At 49.4% G+C, this 23,997-nt stretch overlaps 1 protein-coding gene across 1 annotated transcript; it reads right to left on the bottom strand.

Annotated features, from left to right (window-relative positions):
* Positions 1-9,160: 9,160 nt before the first annotated feature.
* LOC129665051 (acyl-CoA desaturase 1) lies at positions 9,161-22,204 on the bottom strand. The gene is made up of 6 exons (XM_055591522.1): positions 21,737-22,204; positions 20,685-20,967; positions 17,666-17,796; positions 16,268-16,473; positions 14,629-14,861; positions 9,161-12,614 (listed from the first exon to the last, which is right to left on the bottom strand). Exons 1-6 carry the CDS (start codon positions 21,758-21,760, stop codon positions 12,415-12,417), a joined length of 1,077 nt encoding a protein of 358 aa, XP_055447497.1. The 5' UTR covers positions 21,761-22,204; the 3' UTR covers positions 9,161-12,414.
* Between the last annotated feature and the right edge of the window lie 1,793 nt (positions 22,205-23,997).

Genomic DNA, 23,997 nt, shown 5'->3' on the forward strand with positions numbered 1-23,997 from the left:
ATTTCAATGTCTCTCCTATGATGCATCAAGACTTGTGTTTGTGTGTATGTGTGGAAGGGTATAATATATGGAAGTGGGGGTGGTGGTGTGTGTGTTTCTGCGTTTAGGGTGTGTGGGAGTATGTGTAGGGAGTGTCTGAGTGGAGGATGTTTGTGTGGGGGTGGTGTGGGGGAATCGGTGTGAGTTTGTGTTGAGTGGAAGGATGTTTGCGTGTGTGGGAGTCGGGGTGGGTGTTTGTGTACAGGCGTAGGTACACTGGGGCGTGCCATAGCTCACCTCTGGAGGTCAGAGGAAACTTTCTAATGCTGGCCCTCACCTTCTCACCTTCTCTGATGTAGTCCCTTTTGCTGCTTCATAAGCCAAGCTAAGTCCCAGGGTGGGAACAGAGTCCAAGAACGGAATCCTGTGAGAATTCAGAGTGCTCGTGAAAAAATTCCAAGAAACCAAGAGTCCTGTGCCCTCCATTTCTTCAAAACACACCGTTGCTCTTGGATACTGCTTTCACACCCCTCCCAGGTATAGTGGATAGGAGTGAGTTTCTTCTGTCAGATTACTCATTACAACTGGCTGTTTTTGTTTATTTGTCTCTCTGGAAAAGTCTTTGCCACATGTGGCTTGTCCTTGTGGCTGGACACCTTACTCATGTGACTCTCTTAACCCTCAGAGTAAAAACTGTCTGTCTCTGAATGAAGTTGAATAGTGCATGAGGCTTTAGTGCACCTCATCTTCAGGCTCCACTCTCCCAGGTCTCACAGCCATGTAGAAACGTAAACATCCCAGAAACGTTGGAGTCATTTATCTCTGCCTCCCCTCTCCCACTAGGGGTGCACTAGGGTTACAGACTTGATGCATCCTGATTTTATATGTTCTGTGGGTTCAAACTCAAGGCCATCTTCCAGCCCATCACTAAGCATTTGTTTTTTTGAGGCGGGGTTTCTCTGTGTAGTCCTGGCTGTCCTGGAACTTATTCTGTAGACCAGGCTGGCCCCTTCGTAAGGATGACATGCAAATTCGTGAAGCGTTCCATATTTTTCAAACAAGGACCATGCACGGAGAGGACCTATAACCCTAGCTCAGGTGTAGTCCATAGACTCAGTCTCCAAGTGGGGACCCTAGTAAGGGGAGCAGGGGGCTGTCTCTGGCATGAACTCAGTGGCAGGCTCTCTGATCACCTTCCCCTGGGGGGTACAGCCTTGCCAGGCCACAGAGGAAGACTATGCAGCCAGTCCTGATGAGACCTGATAGGCTAGGGTCAGAGGGAAGGGGAGAAGGACCTCCTCTATCAGTGGACTAGGGGAAGGGCATAGGGGGAGAAGAGGTAGGGAGGGCGGGATTGGGAGGAGAAGAGGGAGGGGGCCACAGCTGGGATACAAATTAATAAACTGTAATAAATGATAATAAAAATAAAAAAATAAAATGGCAATTAGTACAGTTTACAATGCAGCGGGAGGAGGGCTTTGGCTTTGTATGTTCTAAATCTAGCAAGAGGCACCACAGGTCCTAATATCTTAATGACTGCATAGTTTCTCAAATGTTAATCACGTTATTTTGAAAAAGTATAAGGAAAAAATAAATTTCATCAAATTTTCTTGCTATTACTTGGTGGAATTAATTTTCAATTACACAACACCACCGTAGCTTTTTGTGTGCTTGGCTTGCGGTTCCGCTGCTTGTTTGGTCTTGATTAGCAGGGGTTTGGTGTTTTTCTGCTTTTTCTTTCTCTATCATTCTACTCCCTGTACATGATGTGTTAGGATTCTCCACTACATTGACTACTCTGAACGTACTCGGCCCTGTAACCTCTTTAGATCTTCTCTTTCAAATACCGTATCCTGACTCCCAGGAGCCTCCTGGGTAGTATTTCGACAAGCATGCAAAATTTCTTGCAACTCAAACTCTCGTGTCAGACGCCAAATTCCTATTCTCTTTCTAAATCTGCTTTTTCAGACACCAGCTGGGGTGAGCGCTCTTTGCAGTCACTTAGGATAAACCTCATCGTGTTCCACTTCTCGGGGTGCCACTGACTCTGCTCCAAACTCCTCTCAAGGCCCCTTTTTCCAGTTCCACACTGCTCTTCCTACAGCATGCTGCAGGATAGGGGTCCCCGCCTTTCCCAGAGGTTCTAGCAAAGCCTGGATCTGACCTTCCGGTCCTAGTCGGGTCCCCTCCGCTCTACTGTAGCCTCCGCAGTAACTGTCTGAAGCCTACTTTTCTGTCCTGCTTGAACACATGATTCTTCATCACACGAGACACAAACCAAGCCCTACATTAAGGTAGCCCTTGACCTTAAGGCCAACACTCTGGAGGCAGGCGGATTTCTACGAGTTTCTGCACAGCTGCTTCTAGACAAACCAAAACGGTTTGTTTTTCTAAGAAACAGCGAAACTGTGGGTTCTTCAGGCAGGTCTGCTCTCCCCTCTACCACCCTGGCTCTTCTGTCTGGTGCAGCGCGGCTGCCTCCGTGATCTGCGCCCGCGCTACGCAGAAAGCACCCTGCCTGCAGCCTGCTCGGCGCAGGGCTCGCTACCTAGAAGGCGGCGGTGGACCAGAGCCCACGCCGGCGTCCTCTGCCTCTCTCCCCTGCCGAGGGCCGCCCGTGCCCTAAGGCGACACACCTAGGAAGTCCTCCCTGGGCGCCAGCCCGCCAAGTGCGCGCGCACCTCCGGGGCCAGGCTCGCCTTCCGATCGGAGCGGGCGCGGCCGCTGATTGGCTGCGCGGGCTCAGGCGCTGTGGGCCGAGTGGACGCCGGTGACCCGGGTGCTGACCGACAGTAACCCCGGGGGCGGTGCTGACCGACAGTAACCCCGGGAGGGCGAGCCTCAACCTTCGCAGGGCGTTGGCGCCTCTGAGCCACCCGCGGCGCCAGGAGGCGGGGTTCGGGGCCCACGCCCACCCCCAAGAGCAGGCGGAGCTTCCGCGCAGGGCGGCTTCCGCCCCCTTCAGGCCCTCAGCCCGTCTACCGAGGTTGACGAGGCTCGCAGTGCGGTGGGAGGTGGGGCGGGTCACCGGGAAGGTGGTTTACCGGGCTAACGAACGGCTGTAGCGGCCTAGTGACCCCAGTGAGATGGCTCCTCCTCGCACTGTCCTCGATCCTGGAAAAGGCGTAGCAGGAAGCTTTGGCTGGCAGAGACTGAAGTTGCTCAAGGGGCAGCTTCTCGCAGCGTGTACTTAGGGGAAAGATTGAGGAAGGACGGGACAGATGAGCAGTATCAAGAATGAGGGGTACCACGCAACCATTGGTACTGAAAATGTCAAATGGTTGTCCCGGGGTGGAAAAGTTTAGTAAGCTGAGCAGCCCCGCTCCTACTCCTGTGCCCGAATCGGCTGCAAACATTAGCAAGCTTCTTAAGCATTTTCACACAAACGTCTACAGCAGGGCCGTTCTGACTTAGCGAAAGGTGGAGGCAACTGGAATAGTCAGCGGACGAATGGGTGGAGCAGCCCACGGGTGGTGCCTGCGTGCCTGCGTGTGTGTGTGTGTGTGTGTGTGTGTGCATGCGAGCTTGTGCCTTCAGGCATATATGGAGCTAGAGGCTGACATCCAGATGACTCCGTGAGTCTCCTCCACCTCATGCTTCTGAGGCAGAGCCTTTCGTTGAGCCTGGAATTCGCTTGTGAACAAGCCGCCCTATTCCCTCTCCTCGAGATCTACTTGTCTCTAGCTGCCAACACGGGGTAACAGACACAGAAGGCTACACCAGTGAACTTTGATACGGGTTCTGGGAATCCAAACTCAGGTCCTCTATGCACTGGGCCATCTCCCCAGCCCATAAATGTTCTGTTTATGTAATACTGTTGAACCCTCTTCAAATTATATGTACCTGTGCATGCGTATGTGTATGTTTATGTATACATATATACGGATTAAAGGGAATCCTTCTTTTGGTCTGGATTCTCTGGGAAAGAGTAAGAAGACTAGAGCCATGAGCAAGCTTGGGCTAACTGACCTTTCTGTTCATTTCCCTCATTTTTTCAGAAGGCTCACAAATACTTCAAGGCCTGAGTGGGAGGTGGTCAAGACAGAGGGTCCATTTTGGTCTCTCTGAGAAGGGTCTCACTGAACCAACACAGCGCAGTTTCTGTGGCTTGGGTATGGCAGTCTGCGCAGGACAGTGGGGAGGGGCAGAGCTGGGCCATCAGAAAGGGGAGTGTTCTGCCTCCAGGAGCCTCAGGGTAGAGTCCTAGCAGCCTATAATTAGGGCTTGTGGCTTTTGCTCTCAGGTCGATGCTGAAGAAACAGTACTTTGTCTCTAGCATAGAAAGGTAACCATGGGTCATGGAATAGAACTCTCCCTCCCTGTGACGTTTCTCATAGTTGCTAGCAGAATTAGAATTCAAAAGAAGATGAGAGATCGCTCTGTGATTTTATCCAGTACTAACTGTGTTAGGTGCAGGTAGACATTTCTAATAGATGAAGGTAGTCTTGAGGGTCTCAGAACTTGACTAGACAGTAGAGCATGGTTGGATAAGCTACTGTGGCCGGGTGGTGGTGACGCCTTTAATCCTGGCACTCAGGAGGCAGAAGCAGGCGGATCTCTGTGAGTTCAAAGCCAGCCTGGTGTACAGATTAAATTCCAGGACAGCCAAGGCTATACAGAGAACCCCTGTCTTGAAAAACCAGGGGGGAAAAAGCTGCTGGATCTGAGAAGGGGTGTTAAAGTTCCAATGTGGTTGAATGTTAAGGGAAAGCGAGCTGCATTCATTCTTGAGAAACAAAGGTTTGTGTGTGCACGGTGGCTGGACATGATTTTAACTTGCCACCACTGCCAGCCAGGGAGGGGGCTGCACTGCCAGGCTCTTCCTCTCTCTATAACTGAGTATCACCAGCAGGTTCTTAGGCATATTAGAAATCTGAGCAATCCAGCCATGCCTGCTTTGTCCTCTCTTCTACACTCCAAATAGCCAGGAGGTAGGGGAATAGTGTGGCCTGTAACCAGACCCCTGCACCAACAGTCATTCTTTTCCTTGTGAGTCAAGTTAGTGAGATGATACACAGTATCTGTCTGTAGGAATGTTACCAGTATTGTCATACCCTCCAGTGTGTGGTGGTAGGGCGTGGCTGCTTCACTTCAGAGAATCACACTTGTGTCCTTCTTTTTAACGAGCTTAGCACATATGCTGTCTGGATTCTACAGTTACCCCACTCTGGTGTGGCAAGACTAGTACAGATTGCAGCTGCCTTGTGTCATGTGGCTTGGATTTGTTCCTTTGATGTTTGACTCTAGACTATAATTAAATAGAATATTGAGTATTGCCCTTAATCAACTAGTTTAATCAGCTTTTTCTTTCTCTTATTTTTGAGATTATAATAATAAACAACTTAATACAATTACATCATTTCTCCTTTCCTCTCTCCTGCCTCCAAACTTGCTCTCAAATTTATGGTCTTTCTCCCCATTAATTGCTGTTACATACATATGTGTATATACATATATATTCCTAAACATAAGCTGCTCAGTATGATTGTACTTGGTACTGGATAACCAATGGGTGTGCCCTTCCCTGGGGAAGACTGTTTCTCCTGTTCTCGGCATTCCTTCATTGCCTGTAGTTCTGTGTTAGCATGTCTTTTGTCCTTGTCCAGCTCACCCTTGGGCAGTCATGTTAGTGAGGCTTTATGTACGTCGCTTCTGATATAACCATTGCTTCTTTAATGCATTTGGGTTTCAGCTTTAGTACAACTAATGAGTAAAAGAACAAAATACAGGATAATTTTTTTCTCATATAGTTTTAATTGAGATGCAATTATTATACCAATATCACCCTTTATGCAATAAATAAATACAGAGTATATAAAATTACTCTTGATGTTGCATAGTACATGTGTTTTTAGTATTGTTCAGGCAATACTACAATATAACCTTTGAATGTTTTCATGCCACAAAACTCAGACTTCACTTTCCTTCCATAGCTCCTGGTAACCATGCTTTTATAATTAACAATAACAAAGTTAAGAAAATATGTTGGCTGACACCTGCAGGATTTGGAACCTTCATACCTGGGGCTGGGAATGTGCAGTGCTCTGCTGCTTTAGAAACAGAGTTTGGCAAAGTGTAAAAGGTGAAAGCAGGAATACTTTATGACCCAACAATTCAGCTTCTAGGACTGTACCCAAGAGATACAGGACACATGTTCACACAACATTCTGTATGTGAATGCTCATAGCTGTATTATAAAATTGTCATAAGGTAGGAAAAAACTCAAGTTTTTATCAACAGATTAATAAATACAATGTATTTATAAAATAGAAGGTGCTTATCTATAAAAACAATAGCCTTCAGCCAAGTGTGGTGGCTCAGGCACTTTAATGCTAGCATTCAAATGACAGAGGCAGGCAGATAGATCTGTGAGTTCCGGTGAGTCCCTGTTTGAACTCCTCCTCACACACACAAAAGGAACAATGAAATACACATACACGACATATGTGCTTCTCCTCCTGCCTGGAGGTGGGGGGGCTGTTTCCCACCAGCTCACAAAGACAGGAGGAGTAGAAAGCACAAAGCTTGGAAGGCCAGCGCACAGGACTAAAATCAGACACTGCACTTTGGGAACCACTTTAGGGATGTAGTTCAACTTTAATACCAGAGAACAAAGGTTATATATCCCTCAGGGAGTGGGTGGGTAGCTCCAAGGATAGGTGTACATAATTGGTTAAAACCATGCACTTCAAGGATGCTTGACTTGCATTAAACAGCATGCTGTCATATGAATAGGAACATAGCACCTAATTCTATATGCACAGGGAGGAGAGAGCTAGCAGGGAGCTGTGTCATGTCAAAGGCATCAAATGTGGTTAGCAGTATCTATGTCTGAGACATAGACCATTCTTGACATTATTTTGAACCCAAATAGTTAGAAGTGTGTTTCTCTCCATTTATATGAAATTCCAGGGTAGATATAGAGACACTTGAACTTTTCCCCATTTGTAGGTTGCCTTTTTTTAATTTTTAATTGTCTCATGTATCCCAGGCTGGCCTTGAACTATCTGTGTAAGTAAGGATGATCTTGAAACTCTGATCCTCCTGCCTCTGCCTCCTGAGTGCTAGGATTACATATATAAACAAATATCCCTGATTTATGTGGTGCTGTGGATCAAACACAGGGCCTTATGCATGCTGGGTATTTTATTACCGCAGAGCTACATTTCAGGCCCAGCTTTTGGCTTTTTTGGAGCAGAGTCTCAACATATAGCATTCTCAAGCATGAGAGTTCTTTTCTTTCTTTGAGGCAAAGTCTCATATCTCCGAGGTTGGTCTCAAACTCACTTGGTCTTTTTGCCTCTACATCGTAAATGCTGGGTCATAGGCACAGACCACCCTTCACACTAGGGAGAATGTTTAAAACTGAGAAGAGATAACCAAGCCTGGCCCTCCCTTCGCTCTCCTCCCAAAAGATGTGTACATGACATAGAATTTTCTATATATACATCATATCCTCTATGTGTGATAGTCTGTTCTGATTTGGCACTTCTTTTCCTGCCCAGGGAGACATTTTTGTGGACTATTCTGATTCATGAGGGGAGATGAAACCATTGGCCACATAGGCACTTACTTTTTAGTGTTTCCATTATTTTAAACCATGTTTTGTTAAATCTTTATGTCTAAACAAGACCTTGTTTTCCTTGTCCCTTTCCATGTCATATCTCAAAAGCAGAATTCGCTGTTTTGGCCTCTGAGAACTCCCACTGGGCTTATACCCTCAGCGGAGAACTTTCCCTCCCTCCTTAAACTCTTGCAGTTGTTTGAGGAGTGAGTTCCAGGACAGCCAGAGCTGTTACACAGAGAAACCCTGTCTCAAACTCTTACAGCTGGAAGATCTTACCCTTCCTTCTTTCTCTTTGGAAAGTAGGAAAACCCAGTCCCACGTGAAAGAAACACTGTGCTTCCTAGGAGAAGCATGCAGCAGTGTTTAGCCAGAAGGAGGGCAGCGAGGAATAGGAGGAAACGAGAGAGAAACATGGGGGTCAGGCGTACTGTTGATCTAATGCCAGTTCCTGGGAGCCAGAGGAGAGATGGTCTAGAGCAACTGAAAAAGCTATTCTGGTGAGAGTGATTTAAACAAGAAAAAATATGTACAGACATACAATTTTAATTTCTTATGTATGTACATGCTATTAGTGAAGAAAATGTCACCACTGTAACTTTACGATGCTCTGGCAGTGCTCAGTGTATACAAACCTAGATTCTAGCAGTAGTTCTCAGCTTTCCTAATGCTGCAAACTTACAGTTCCTCATGTGGTGAGCCCTAAAATTAAAATTACTTATGCTGCTTCTTCATAACTGTAATCTTACTACTGTTATGAATTGTAATGTAAATATCTGTTTTCCAATGGTCTCAAGGGATGCCTGTGAAAGGATCATTTGAACCCCCAAAGAGGTCACAACCCACAGGTTGAGAACTATTGTTCTAGATACTCAAAAAATTAGTTGGAGAAAGCCAGGTGTGATAGCAATCTCTCCAACACCCCCTCCCTAGTCCCCCATTTTCTTAAAACAGGGCTTCTGTGCAATAGCCCTGGCTGTCCTGGAACCTGGTCTTTGTAGACCCAACCGCCTCTGCTTCCCAAGTGCTGGGATTAAAGGGTACCCTTTCTACTCTAGGACTACCCAACCTCTCTGGGTCGTTTACTTTCCTTCAGGTGTGGGTGAATATTCTTAGGAGTTGCTTGTTCCCTGCGGGCAGGACATTCCAGGAAGAGGAATGAACATGACTTGGAGCTCTTCCCGTAGCTGTGCTGGGTTCATGTGACAGAGACTGGGCAGTCCCCAGGCAGGTTGTCAGCTGAAGCTGTTTGACTCAGTGCCACACTCTTGGTTTTCTGCTCCCAGAGTTTAACCTCAGGTTACCCTTAGGAAGGGCAGGCAGGTTACTGGGGTATGACTCAGCCCTTGTACTTTCTACTTTTTTCACTTACTCTTAATTCTGCCTATAATCCTAACAAAGGCAGGCAGGTTTCTGGGATTTGAGGGCCAGTGAAGGCTCTGTAGTGAGTCTGCTTCAAATACACACACGTTCAAGACGTAGAGGCTCTGGGTGTCTCTCATCTCTAGTGTTTGCCCAACACATGGGATCCCCAGGTTCAGTCCCTAGCTCTGTGTGTGTGTGTGTATGTTGTGTTGTATGTGTGCATTCATGCACACGCCAAAAACTCTCAGGCAGTACAGCCATATCCACTTTTATTAGGAACAAATACAATCTCAATCAGTACAACTAGGCTTCAAGAGTTGATATTAATGGAAATTAATCAAAATTACCCTTGGGTCACAAATAACTACCCCACATAAAAAGGAGAAACTGTCATGCAGGCGGGGTTCCCTGCACCGTTTTCGTGGCAGTGAGTAGGTAGTCTTGTACTTTGGTCATAGCCCACTCCTCCAGTGGGTTCTGTCAGCCTCTGGAAAGAGCAGTTGTAGACTAGAGATGGCATGAGTGTAAAGTTCACGGTGCACTCTGCTTCTGTAGAACTCATTGAGAACCTCTAATGAGACCCCCAAATGCTTAACAATAATTAAAAAAAAAAAAACAAAAAAACAAACTCTAGTCACCTCAAAACTGCTCTGTGAGGTAGCTATCAGTAGCCTGTTCTATCAGGACTTGCCCAGAGTGATAGTCTGTGTGTGTCCTCCAGATGTTCTGGATACTTCACGATGGTGTTTGAGACGTGGGACTGCCAGGCGCTGAGCACAGGAGAGACTAAAGACCTCATCTCTAGGGTGCGTTTGTTGTGAGAGGAAGGAGAGCAGCCAGTTGGCTAAGAGAGGCCCTGGCGCAAGCCAGCAGCAGATGTGGCTTTGCTTTGCTACCTTTCTCACCGGTCACCTGAGCTACATAGTGCCCAGAGACTAGCAACCCAAGGGGAAGACATCCCTGCCATGGCCTTTATCACATTTAACAACAACAGGATAATACAATTAAATACATTATTTCCACTTCCCATCAAATCCGAGCATTTACTAAAAACAGTCACAGGAAATATTTCCAAAATGAAGCCCATAAAAGATTTGTGCAAATCACTGTACTGATGGTCCTCCGGCCAGCCTCTTGCTTACACCGACTCTACCTTCAGGGTCTTAGGGTTAAGGGAGGGCATGAGGCTGGACTCCTCTAGATCAGGAAAGAGGTAAGGCATGCAAAGCTCTTAGCACGCTTATATGGAAACTGTTAGAACTCCATCTTCCAGAGGCTCTGAAATCGTCCCTTACCTAAACATTCCATTACACTCTACCTAAACATCCAGACACTGGGACCTCAGTCTGAGATCTCTGTGTATAGCTCTGTGTTGGGACATGGCCTGAATCAGATCCGTGGAGTAAGATTAGAAGAGAAGGAAAGCTGATTTTATTGTTCATGTCGTAAATCAGACACCTGTGACCTGGAAAAACAAAACCACCCCCAAGGCATTTCCAGAGGCTGGGTCAGCAGATCCAGTGATTCTCTATGATTTCCTACTTCGCTGAACAGCTCAAAGCACGTGCTCGATTAACACAGGAAGAAAGGCTTTTATCTGAGCAAAAGTGAACAGAGCATTTGGAGCCAGGCCTTTGGATTAGGCTTCAGGCACAGGAGAGGTTGATGGTTCCAAAATACTGATGTGCTGTTTTCTTCTACACTTTTCTATACCATTGTCTGCCCTGGGCTGTGGGATAGTGTTTGTTAGTTCATGGCACCTTAGATACCATGTTTCAGTTGAAGCTTTGCCTCCCTCCCTGGGTCCAGATAGCAGGACTTTTTCGGAAGTGAGGTCCTGGGCTCTTGCCAATGATTCTGGTGTTTTAATGGAGACACAGGGAACCTCTTCCTTTCATAAGCGTTGTACCACCACCTGCCTGCACGGATCAGCCAGAGAGGAAAGCATGCGGTCTACCTTGACCCACACAGAGAAGACCAATGATCAGCCTTCTCGTTCAGCAGTTACCTCGCCGAGACAACGCGAGCCTTTGGCCGAGCTGTTAACTCACAAGCCAGACAGCCACTCTGAACCAAGGATGTTGCTAGAGGGCCTACCAAGCTTTTCTGAGATCACTGTGGCGGAGGCACATAAGGGGTGGAGGTAGAGAGGATCTGGAGGCCTCAGGAAAGTGGCACCTGGCTCTGCTTGCTGAAGCAACACAGCCGTTCCTCGCCCATGAACACTGTGGGAGGAAATGTTCCTGGACAGCAGCAAGTCCTGAGTGCTCTTAAAACAGACAACTACCTGCCAGTCCAGGGAGAGAGAGGGAGCCAGGCTGGATGGCCACAGAGCAAAGAATGCCGGGAAGGTTCAACACCAGAGAAGCCCAGCTTCTACTCAATCCAAGGAGATTAGAGTAACAGATGGAGCCTACACCTTCCGGATCCCTGGCAGTGTGTTCCCCAAGAGCCTCATTTGGAAATCCTTACCGACAGATGCTGCCCTCAACCTCACTTCCTGTCCAGCCATGAGAGAAACTGGCAACCCAGTTGCCAGGATAAAACTCCTTTTATCCTTCAATTTTTCTTTAGCATCACTTTTTCCTAGTGAAATACTTTCCTGTTCCAAGTGAAGATTTAACAGGAAGATTTTTTTCTTCTATGAAGAAATCTTCATGTTACTAAAAGCTAAAACCATCAGCTAGCACAGACCATACATTACTCCTCTTCAGTCTGACGCTGACTTGATTTTTCCAGTCTCACCAAGCTCTGTGGTTCAGAGTACAGGCCCAAAGGAGGCATGCTGTGCGGAGGAGCCTGATCTTCTCTCTCTCTCTCCCACCCCTCCTTGCGGGCCATACCATTTTTTGCTAACTCCACTCTCTAGACAATCTACTTGCTTTGTATCAAATCAAGATCATGTTCCCATTCCATCAAGCAAAGCCTGCAGTGAAGTTTGCAAGCGGGGAACTTCCATGGAGGCTTTGTTCTGTTTCTAGTTTGAGGCAGCAGGCTCCAAGCTCAGAACAAGGAAAGAAGTATCTAAGAGGAAGGATCCTTATTTCAGATCCAGGCGAGTTGCCTGGGCTTGGGAGGTGACATGGACCAGCGGTTAGCTGTCTGTTCGCCTGGGAGGTGGTGAGAGAGGAAAGAAACAAAGCAAGATGCAATGCAGACAAGGGAACGAGCGAGGTGCTCATCACCTCAGCATCAAAACAGTACGTGTGTTGGCTTTTAATACTCTGTATAGAACGCTCAAATTTATGGTTATTATTCAAAACTGATGCGTAAAATTGTATATGCATTTATCGTGTATATGTTTAAAAATATATAGATTGTGGCATGGTTAATTCTAGCTAATTAAAATATGAATTACCTCACGACGTGATCAAAGCTTTCTCATTTTACAAGAATACTGTACTGGAATAGGTTAACATCCTGGTAGCATTATCCAATAGTTAATCAACAGGTTATTAAATCTCGACCCAGATAACTTTTGGAACAAGAACTCAAGAGCCCAAAACTCAGCTACTCTTGTGGCTCCCATCTCCAGTCCTTTTAATCCTGGCTAGGACAGCGGCCTTAGATACTTTCTTCCGGTCGTAAGCCAGGCCGAGGGCAGCCATGCAGTCGATGAAGAACGTGGTGAAGTTGACGTGCCAGCGGTACTCACTGGCAGAGTAGTCGTAGGGGAAGGCGTGATGGTAGTTGTGGAAGCCCTCGCCTGGAACAGAAGTAAGAACAGTTAGGGGAAAAGAAGGAAGGAAGCCCAGCCAGTGACAAGAGGCCGCCTCCTACCTCCTACTACTGGCTCACGGCGGGCTACTGACTCTGAATTTGATCCTGGCATCTGGGAGGTGCTGATAAAACTAAAACACTATGACATTCTCTGTAACATCAAAGATTCTGGCCGTTCCTAAAAATATTATTTTGATAGAGGAAATAAATTCTCTGGACTCAGGAGGGCTTGTGCAGAGGATAGTATGTTTTACTAGCTCTTGACAGGACTCTTCTGAGTGGGTCACAACGCTAACAATACAGAGCCCAAAGGATCTAGTGCCCTCGTCCAGGCCCCTCAGGCGCTACACATGGTGCACAGACAAACACACAGGCCAAACCTCCCAACACATAAAACACAAATACAATTTCAAGAAAACAAACAAACAAACAAAACACCGCTTGTTCTTTAAAGATCGCTAGTTTTGGCTAGGTGTGGTGGTACATGCCTTTAATGCCAGCACTTGCTGTGAGTTCAAGGCCAGCCTGGTCTACAAAGCAAGTCTTGGATAGCCAAGGCTACATAGAGAAACCTTGTTTCAAAAAAAAAGGAAAGTTCTGGGTGAGCACTTCCCTGCATCCATGTCTCAACATTTAACAGGAAATCAGGCAACATAGTAACAAGGGAGAGAAAAAGGGAAGAAGAGACCAGTGAGTAGCAACTGGAGCAGCAAGCCCAGAAATGCTCCAGGGAACGAGCGGAGACCTTAAGCATGTGACCCGAGGGAAGAAATTCAAGAAGATGTGAGAGATAGGAGGCAGCTGGTGGAGAACAGGGTAAGAAGAGAACAGGTCCTGAGCAGTGAGTAACAGCCAGACAAAGGAAGATGTTGGCAGCCACTTGGAACTCATGGTCAAGGGTAAGAAGAGAACAGGTCCTGAGCAGTGAGTAACAGCCAGACAAAGGAAGATGTTGGCAGCCACTTGGAACTCATGGTCACAAGGAAGGCGCATTGTAGAACAACAGAGGACACACATGACCCAGTTCAGATTATCCTGTGTCTATGAAAATAGCAGATTTGGATAGCATAGGGTTTGTGTCAAAATCGGTCAAAGCTGCAGCATACAGAACTGCAACAGGCACCGAGGCAGGTCAAAAGCAGACTCCAAATGGAAAGGAGGGCAGGGAGTTTTAGGCAAAGTTGAAGGTACTAGCGGAATGACAGGCATGGGTTTGTGAGCAGATGAACAAGAGCTTTGACCACCGATGAGCAGAGGCCACTGGATCCTCACAGGGAAAACCAGCGTGATGAGGCTTCTGCCACTTGAAAAGCAGGACAGGGGAGTGCAGAGACTGATGGCAGAACTACTTTCATTGAGCTGCGTCAGAACTGGAACCAGAGAGGAAGGCATTCAGGGACAGTCAACATCAGATCCCCACAGAAGGAGCTGACCAAACTCTGCTCCATCAAGGATGCTAAGGAGAAGTATGGAGCAGAAGAGAGAAAAAGAACAAGAGGGAGGGATGGTGGTGGGAAGAAAAAAGTCTGCCCTGAAGTGGACATCACTGCATGACCCATGTATAAAAGAACGGCATACAGGAGGGAAAGAAATACAAGCATGGCAACCTGAAGATTATTGGGCTAAATTATACTCTTGCATGTGAGCCAATAGGCAAGAGGCTACCGTGGTGACTGGGATGTGCTGAATGCTCACCCTGGGCTAATGCAGAGCTGCAGGCCTGCCAGGGGACTAGAAGAGGGAGACTCAGAGGCTCATTACAGGCAGCACTTAGACACTGCTTTACAACCTATAAGCCAAAGTAGAGTTACTTCTTGCCCTTTCCATTTTACATTAACTGCCGTTGTTTCCCTGACTCTTCATAAGGTCCCGGTTTTATAGTGGAAAAGCTGAACTACACAGCACTCATAAAACAGGTCATTCTGGTTCCTCTGGCTCCTAGACAAACGCCCCAACCAGAAGGCCCCTGGACATGGTCATGCTGGGGGCCCGTGGCTTACCCACGGCACCTAGGGAAACCAGGATGTTCTCCCGAGATTCAATGTTCTTGTCGTAGGGGCGGTAGCCGTAGAGGTGGGCGGCGCTGTTCACCAGCCAGGTGGCGTTGAGCACTAAGGCATAGCGCAGGAACGTGGCAACATACAAACTGTGCTGGAAAGTTTCGCCCCAGCAGTACCAGGGCACCAGCGTGGGCAGGATGAAGCACAGGAGCAGGAGACCAGGCTTGTAGTACCTACATGGGAGAGCACGCACTGCATAAGGAGAGGTCCCTCACACCCGCACAAACTGTCCTTTCTAATGAGGTAGCATTGTGCCATTTTCCTGTCAGAGGAGGTTATCAGCAAGAGGAAAGATGGTACATCATCTCACATGCAGTGTTCTCTTCCTTTAGATAAGGGTACATGAATGTGCAGGTATTCTGAGATCCTATTGTGTGTCTCCAGTCACTTCTTGCCCTGACTACGAATCCATTACTTTTACCATAGGAACATAAGGTCATGCTGGATCAAATCACGACCTCATCAGCTAATTCTGCTCCCTGGGCTCTTGTCCATCAGCCTTTGAGTTCCTTTATCTTTTTCTTTTTTTTTAAAGATTTATTATGTATACAAAGTGTGTTTGCATGTACACCTGCATGCCGGAAGAGGGCATCTGATTTCATTTTTGATGGTTGTGAGCCACCATGTGGTTGCTGGGAATTGAACTCATGACCTCTGGAAGAGCAGCCAGTGCTCTTAACCTATGAGCCACCACTCCAGCCCTGAGTTCCTTTTTCTTGTTTGTGAGGTCTTTGACAAGTGCCACGCATTCATTTCCTGCTGTCACCAAGACACATTGAGTGTCCTTAATCATCTGTCCCTCTGTTCCATTCTTCATTCCCTACAAATCAAGCTGCTGACATTCCTTAGCAGTTGTGTCTATTACTTCTGTGTCACTGATAATCCCTCGGACTAGCTCCCTTCCATTCTGGTCACCATTTCCCTAGCCGTGACCCTGCCCGTTACCTCCATGCCTGCATCTCCGGAGCCCACCCATCTGTGCCCCAAGCTGCTGGAGAATGCCTGAATGGCTCCCGGAAAGCAACGGAGTCAATACTGATTCCGTGCTTGCTCCTGCAGCCCTGGCCCTTCACACGCTACATCTCAGAGATGGACCATGTTCCAAGAGGGGCTGCCTCAGCACTCAGTTGCAGCGTCCCGTCCACCACACTGCCAGACCACTGTCTTTGGCTGGATCCTGATGCTACTTTGCTAGAGTCCCTCGTTGTTCACCCGCTGAGCTGCATTTTTCCCTCATACTTACTCATAGTAAACATAGTATTATTCTGCTTTATGGGATCATAGTTGTGGCTCATTCCTTCAACGCCATATAGGCTGGAAATTCCTCAAAGGTAAACACTCAGCCATCTTTACCAGACTAGGATCAATGGTATAGCTAACTGGTTTTTATTAAGATGGCCCAAACAGAAAGAGCAATAAATTATGGCTGTGGGCCTTTTGAATGTTGAATAGGAAATTTAAGTGATTTTGAACTTATCAATCCAGTATATCATTCAGTTATCATTTTATAAGTCCTAAGAGAAAAGGTGGAGTTTCTAAACCCCAGGCGCCCTTGGCTCTCTCCCAATCACTCACTCACCTCCTCTGGAACATCACCAGCTTCTCGGCTTTTAGGTCAGACATGTCCAGCTTCCCGCCCTTCTCTTTGACAGCTGGGTGTTTGCGCACCAGCAGCCAACCCACGTGAGAGAAGAAAAAGCCCCGCCGGGAATTGTGGGGGTCGGCGTGCGTCTCTGAGAACTTGTGGTGGGCGCGGTGGTCTCGGGCCCATTCATACACATCATTCTGGAAGGACAGGAAAGAGGAACCCAGGAATGAGAAGAGATGGCCTCCTGGGGGAATCTAACGCCCAGATATCTTCAAGGGCCTAGGACAACGCAAAGTCCATAGGGCTCCAGCTCCAAAGGAGACCTTGGGGGCTGGTCTCTTGTACCAGCTTATTTGGCAAAGTCCCGGGAGCACACTGAAGATTGTGTGTGGGGGAGAAGGAAAGTCACAACACTCAAAGAACACTGCAGTTCTTGAAGAAAGGAATGTGGGGGCAGAGATCATGAGGCAGGTGGCCTTGGATCCCAGGGAGTCGCTCGCAGGGAACGCCACCCTGAGGCTTTCACAAGTGACAGCCCACCTAACCCGGTTTAAAGGCCGGCATGTCACTAATGAGCATGAACATTTCCCTAGGACCTCTGAACCTGTGTGGGAAACACTTCACGTATTATCAATAAATGAGAATAATTTGCTTCCCCACTGTTCTCTTGTAAAGCCCAATACCACAAATCATCCTGTACCCATTGCTCCAGCTAAGAGCTAAAAATCTCCCCCCCCCCAACTGTCCTCACTCTACATAAACCAACTTTAATATTCCTGACCCAGCCAACCCCGCGGCCTCAGATTTGCTCAGGCTGGTGAGTCTGACCTTTCAGGCTCAGCTGAGTGGTACAGCACACCTTTAGCCCCCGTGCAGGAGAAGCAGCCATTGTTACACAGTGGTACACGCCTGTGATCCCAGCAGTGGGAGAGGCAGAGGCAGGCAGATCTCTGTGAGTTTGAGGCCAGCCTGGTCTACAAAGCAAGTCCAGGACAGCCAAGGCTACACAGAGAAACCCTGCCTCAAAAAACCAGTATGATAACGATAATATCCACCAATATGTCCAGGAGGACTTAATGGGTTAACTCATTCCCAGTGCTTAGCAGGGCCCAGAAGAATTCTCCATTCTGGGACATATCACGGTCAGTGCCATTGTGGCAGTCCATGGAATATAAAGCACATCACAGTAAAGCATGAGTTCACTCTCCAGTGAGAGTACAGGACACCAGGGCCAAGGCCTGGACTGACTATGTAGCATGGCCCTTTAGGCAGATAGCCCAGATAGCATACTGGGTGATGCCATATTGGTTATGAAATTAAAAAATGATCCCCACTACCCACTCAGGTCACCCGCAGGGTGGAGATGCAGCTGTGGCACCAGCTTCTTACCTGGAAAGCCATGGTGTTGGCGATGATGAGGAAGACTCTCAGGGGCAGCCGGGCCTTGTAAGTCCTGTGGCTCCACAGGCGATGAGCCCCGGCTGTGATGCCCAGGGCACTGATGACATAATACATAATCCCTGCAGGACAAGACAGGTGGGGGAAAGGGAGTCACCAACAGGCAAATTTCAACGGTGGAATTATGTCAAGGAGGCGTCCCTGACGTCTGTGTTTGTCTTCTTTGGGTTTGGGTAAGGATCTGTTTCCCACTTAATCCTAAGAATCCCCGATCTCTAAGGCCTAATGGTGTTCGCCCTTCAAATGGGCAGAGCTGCAAATTCTTCCTGCAGAGCCCAGGACTGCAGACAGGAGCCTTGTGAAGACAGCAGAGACATCACTCTGAATGTCCCTCAAGTTGTAGGGGACATTCAAGGCATGCAGCTGAAACCATCACACTCGAATGCTACAGAAGGGACCGGGGCCACACCAGACGGTCAGCCCTGTAACAGTCATGTCAGCAGTGTCCTAAGGACAACTTGGTCTCCAGAGTTTCACAACACCCAAGGCTACACAGAGAAACCCTCAAAAACAAACAAGCAAAATGAAAACCCATAGCCCACGCCCGTCTACTTTACAATTGAGGGAATAGATGCCAAGAGAGGGTCACGAAACCAGCAAAGTAGGAACCCAACATCAGAATATTTTCCTGCTTCGTCGCCATCATCTGCACGCTTAGAAGGTACTCACTTTGATCTCCAGTGGGGAATGGGGTCCTGTGTGTACCCATCTGTTCTCTGACCAGCAGTGGGATGCTGGGACAGAGGCCTTGGTAGATACTGTTTTTGTGCCTAGGGAGTGGCAGCAATAACAGATCCTCAGGGGCCATTGACTTTAGTTGCAGTTGAGAGATAACACAAACTATACAAATTGTCCATATCCTTTGTAGCAGAGGTAGCCATTTCCTAAGTAGCTTCCCGAACCCCCCATTTTCCTGTTAGAAAATCCTTGTGAACCATAGGGTCGGCGGCTGTCCTAAGTAAACTCGAGCCGCATTCTTCCAGAGCTGGGATTGAGGGATTGAAGCAGCAGATGTCTGCTCCCCGTGATCATGTGGAACTTGATCGTCTTATGTACCAGATCTGACCACACAGTACCGGAGAGGCCCAGACAACCACTAGCCATCAACAGGAAGAAAGAGAGGCTTGGGGCAATATAGGAGCCCTCAATTTTGCACCAAGGAAGCATCCATGTTGGTTTCAGGCTGTAGATGGCTCAGGCACAGTCTAGACCACATATGCTAGCATCTCATTGGGGCACTGGGACAAGAACACAGGCACTCTGGGACATACTCTACCCACACCTCAGTGTCAGGTATATTGCTAGATCCCATCCCCACTCCCCATGGGACTATCTGCCCACCTGGTGGTAAAGGAATAGCCTAAAAGCTGTCTTGGAGTGGAGCAGTGGTAGTGCAGAGGCAGGCGGAGCTCTGTGGGTTCAAGGCCAGCCTGGTCTACATACTGAGTTTTAGGACAACCAAAGCTACACACAGAGAAACTATATGGAAAAACCAAAAAGAAGAAGAGGAAGAGTTGTCTTAAGAGGTTGGCTGGACCTGGTGTGATGGTGCACAGCTTTACTCCCAGCACTTGGGAGGGAGAGGCAGTCGGATCTCTGTGAGTTCAAGGCCAGCCAGCGGTAGAGTGAGGGACCTGTCACAAAAAAGGGGAGGAAGGGTGGGGGGGGAGCAGGCTGGAGACAACATGGCCCTGAGTGTTATCAGAGATCTCTTTAGAACTGGGTTCTCTTAGAGAATAAAAAGTTGAGGGAGACAGCCGCCTCAAGAGGAAGTCTGGGAAGCAGCACAGCTAACCTGAGAGAGACCTCCCCACCCCTGACAAAGCACTCCTGCCCTACTTGGTACTGAGAAAAACAGTGGCTCCTCTCAGATCTAGGGCAACTTCTAAGACGAAGCTCCGAAGATCAGATTGAACTGCTTCAAAGACCCAAGAGGCCCAGGGCAGGGGAGCCAATACCAGGCTAACCATTCTTTCACAACCTCTCTGAGAGAGCTGCCACGAAGTACTCACACCTGACCCTGCTCCAGAGAAACTGCCTACGTTTCTGGAGAGGGATCCTGCGCTGCCATCTGTAGCCAGTGGCTCTCCCGCTCCCCACCTTCCGGACTCAGCTTTCCTAAGTGAGAACACACCTAAAGTGCAAATCTATCCAAGAGGTGGTCATGCCCTCAGCCCACACCCAGTGAATCCCGGAGGAGCTTTATTAGGGCTGGGCTGCTGAAGGTTCTCTGCCAAGGAGGGGGCTGGCAGAGCTGGAGGAGGGCTGGAGTTAGAAAGTTTGGGGTCCTTGGCACTTCAGGGTCCCAGGAGACAAGACAGGAGCTTTAGATGAGGGAACAGAGTGAAAACCTTATTTCATTCTTTGAAGATCTTGTTGACTGGCTTGTGCTGTGCCCTGAAGAATGGCCTGGAGCACAGGAGCCACACACTTGTAGACTGGGGGTTGCAGAAGGCGGGTTTGAGGGCAAACCAGCTCGGTCTGGTCAGGGGTTGAAGTCGGAATAGTTGTGTAATTAACCTCCTTCTGTTCTGTTCTTTTCAAGGACCTCTCCAGGGCAGTTTCCCCAGGCTCCCAGGCTCTGCTCCCTGCCCTGGCTGAACTGAACAGTAGTCCACGAGGCCCCTGGCCTAGCACCTGATTCCCAGGCCTCCCAGGTAGGCCCGTTCCTCTTGGGTCAGGTGGGGCCTGCATAAGCAGCCAAGTGATCGCCTCACACAGAAAAGCTTGTTCGGAGGAGGTCGCTCCTCTGCCTCAGGCTGACCCCTCCAAGGCCCCCTCCCCCCTGGCACAGGGACGCAGCATTCAGGTTAAGGGCTGCCCAGTCCCGGAGGGAACCAGAGAAAAGGAGGCTGGGGAAATTTGGACAGAGGGGCCCCTGTCAGGATCCGAGGCCACCTCATTAAAGAGCAAAGGAGAAACCTGGCTCAAGACAAGGGGAGCTGCTCACCCCAGAGCCAGGTGTAGACCTTGCAGGAGGGAACCAGGGTGATCCCGTACAGGGCTCCCACGTGCAGCAGCGCCATGAGGATGATGTTTCTCCAGACGTACTCCAGCTTGGGCGGGGGCCCCTCCTCGTCCTGGTAGCTGGGGTCGTGGATATCTTCCTTCATTTCCGGGCGGATGTCTTCTTCCAGGTAGAGGGGCACCGTCTTCAGCCTCTCTCGTCCGTTCTGCAGGTTTCCGGAAGGAGGCGCCGTGATGGTGGTGGTGGCCGTGTAAGAACCGGAGATCTACAAGGGAAAGTTCAGTCAGGGGGCGGGCAGATCCGGGCGGGACCCTGTGTTGGGGGTGGGGTGGGGGAGGGGAAGGGTACCGTTTCCCTCACTCTAGAGCAGCAAAAGGTATATAGCAAAGGCACAGACCCTGCCCCAGAGCTCAGATGGCACGAGGGTGAGATGCTCTCCGAGATAGAGCAGAAGTTTCCAGAAACTACATAGTCGGTTTTTTTTTTTTTTTTTTTTTGGGGGGGGGGGGGGGTTGGGGCAAAAGGTGAAGGACCGGTAGATAGGAAGAAGGAAACATTCGCAACCCAAGTAACACACAAAGGGAGCCGTCCGTGCAAGTATAGGCGAGACTGGCTTTGCTTTGCTTCAGGCAGTGGTTCTCAACCTGTGGGTAACGACACCCCCCCCCCCAAACGGAGACCTTTTCACCAGCGTCGCCTAAGACCATCGGAAAGCAAAACCGGCTATAAAGTAGCGACGGATATAACTTAATGGTTGGGGGCGGGGGCGGTTTCACTAGAACACGAGGAGCTGCGTTAAAGGGTCTCAGGTTGGAAGGTTGAGAAGCACCGCTTCAAAGTTTTAAGACACGAAAGTTGGGACTCCACCGCCCGCGTTACCATCCGCACCTCTTACTCGGCTGATCGCACTACAATTCGAGAAAGTGGAGTAGTCCGGGGAACTCCTAACTTTCTCCTCCCGGGACCAGGCACCTCGCACGCAGCCCAGCCGGCGTGGCGTGCACGCGGCGCGGGGGCCGCCCCTGGAAGCTCACCTCTTGGAGCATGTGGGCCGGCATCGTGGCTGTGGGCTGCTGGCCTCACTTTCCCAGCACTGAGACCGAGGGCGGACTTGGGTTCCGGAGCCCGGGACGGAGGGCGGTCGGCGGCGCTGCGTTCGGAAACCTCCGCTCCTCTCCGGCGGGAGGGATGGGTGCTCAGCCTGACCTGGCTGTGCGCAGACCTTCCCGGGCTGGCAATTTAAAGGCCAGAGCAGGCGATGGGATGACCGTGTTCAGGATTTCCTCAGACACCTTTTGTCCGCTGCCAGCGAAGGGTAAAGTGCGCGGAGACAGCCAGCCAAGGAAGCCGGGCGTGGAGGGGAGGGGAGGGACTAAGGAAGGGAAAGAAAGCCAAGTGGATTCCGGAGTAGACCTTCGAGGCGCCGGGATGCTGCAAGCATCGACACCGCGCCGCTCCAACCCCCTGCCTGGGGTAAATGCTAATGCGCCTCCTGTGAAGACTGTCTTGTCATTGGCCAAAGAGAATTTGGTGCCACCTCGGCCAGCCTCTTCCATTGGCTAGGCGCAATCTGCTGTTCCCTCTGCCACCAGCTCCTCGCACTCCCCTCCCCTCTTTTTCTCCTTATCCTCTTCGCCTTGGGCTGATGGGTGACTTTTCTTTAAGAGGAGGATAACGAGGTCCTGTGTAGGGGTTGTGTACACGCCGAGGATCGTCTCCTGGCGCTTAGCGAACGGTTCGCCGGGGAAGTTGCATCAGGGGAAGTGAGGAAGTCAAGGTGGCTGCCGCCACTCGGTCCAACTTCACATCCACCCCCACTTCCAGGCACGTGCAAAGAGGAGACTGCCCCTACCCCGGAGAGGGGGCCCGGAGGGTGCGATCCGTTTCTGATATCTACCGCTCAGGGCTCTGACTAGGGGAAGCCGTGGTTTATCCCGGCCGCCAGCTTTGGGATGCTAGCCTCAGACGGCTGCGGTCTGGAGCGCAGCGAGCTCACGCACACGGATACACAGCGCGCTCACCCATTGGTCGCAATCTGCACTGGCCCGCCTCTGCCAGGGCCGGAGCCCAATCCTATCCCCACCTGCGGGAGCGGGTGGTTTGAGAGATTCTTTGATCGCCAGGCTGGAATTTGGGGATCTTCCAGGGAAAGGGACTAACGAGGCGATCTATCCAACCTGCAACCAGTCAGAGGGCCTGCTTGTGCAATAAGACTAGAGGCAGGTACTCAGCACGCGCCTAACAACACGAGAATCGTTTTGTTGAGCTCACACCGAGACCCCGAGCAGTGGGTCCTCCTCGGTATTTGTTTTTATTGGTTTCTCTTCAGACAAGGGTCTCTGAAGCTCTGATTGTCCTGTACAGTAGACCAAGCTGCTCTCGAGCTCATAGATCTGTGTCTGCCTTAGTGCTGGGAGTAAGGGCGCCGCCACCACCACACCCAGCCCCTTGGTCTTTTTAAAGGGGAAGTAAATGGCCATGATTAGCCAGTAGGTGGTGGAGCTAGGACTGAGAACAGAATGGGTGGCTGCCCCAGCGTTTCATTTTAAAAGTCAGGCGTCACACTCCTTTGATCCCAGCACTCAAAGGCAGAGGCTGGATGGCTGTGACTTCTGTGCAACCTGATCTACGTAGTGAGGTTTTTTCTTTTCTTTTCTTCAGTTTTCAAGACGGGGGTTTCTCTATGTAGGCCTCACTGTCTTGGGATTTACTTTGTAGTCCAGGCTGGCCCCGAACTCAGAGATTTCGCTCTCCTGTGCCTCCCAAATGCTGGCAAGGCCTGTGCCACCGTGCCCAATTTGCACAGTGAGTTGTAGGTCAGCCAGGGTTATACAGACCTGTTTGACAACAGTCAGGTATTCTGCTAGTATTCCTCACGTCTGGGGATATTACCTGGACTAAACTGTTTAGACATTCATTGCCAGACAAGGTAGGGCAGGCCCACCAGGACCATTCAGTACTCCAAAAGCGTTGGGGGCTAGGAGAGGGAGAGAGAGAGAGAGAGAGACGCTCATTCCAGTGTCAGTAACTGAGACAGAGTGGGGACTGGCTCAACCCGTGATGTTATCACACGCTGTAACTATGACACCCTTCAGGAGCACAAACTCCAGGAGCTTCCAGCTGCACACACAAGACCGCATGGGAGGAAAAATACTGTGGCAAGGGCGCAAGCGTCGGTACCAGGGATTATTGGGCCAGTGACAAGTTAGAGTGTACAGATATGATTTGTTTACAGTACGTATTTTAAAAACATATTCGTTTTTATTTTATTTACCTGTGTGTGTGGGTAAGTTAC

The sequence above is a fragment of the Psammomys obesus genome, unplaced genomic scaffold (genome assembly GCF_907164565.1).
Source record: "Psammomys obesus unplaced genomic scaffold, mPsaObe1.curated_primary_1811, whole genome shotgun sequence".
In the NCBI taxonomy this organism is placed as follows: Eukaryota; Metazoa; Chordata; class Mammalia; order Rodentia; family Muridae; genus Psammomys; species Psammomys obesus.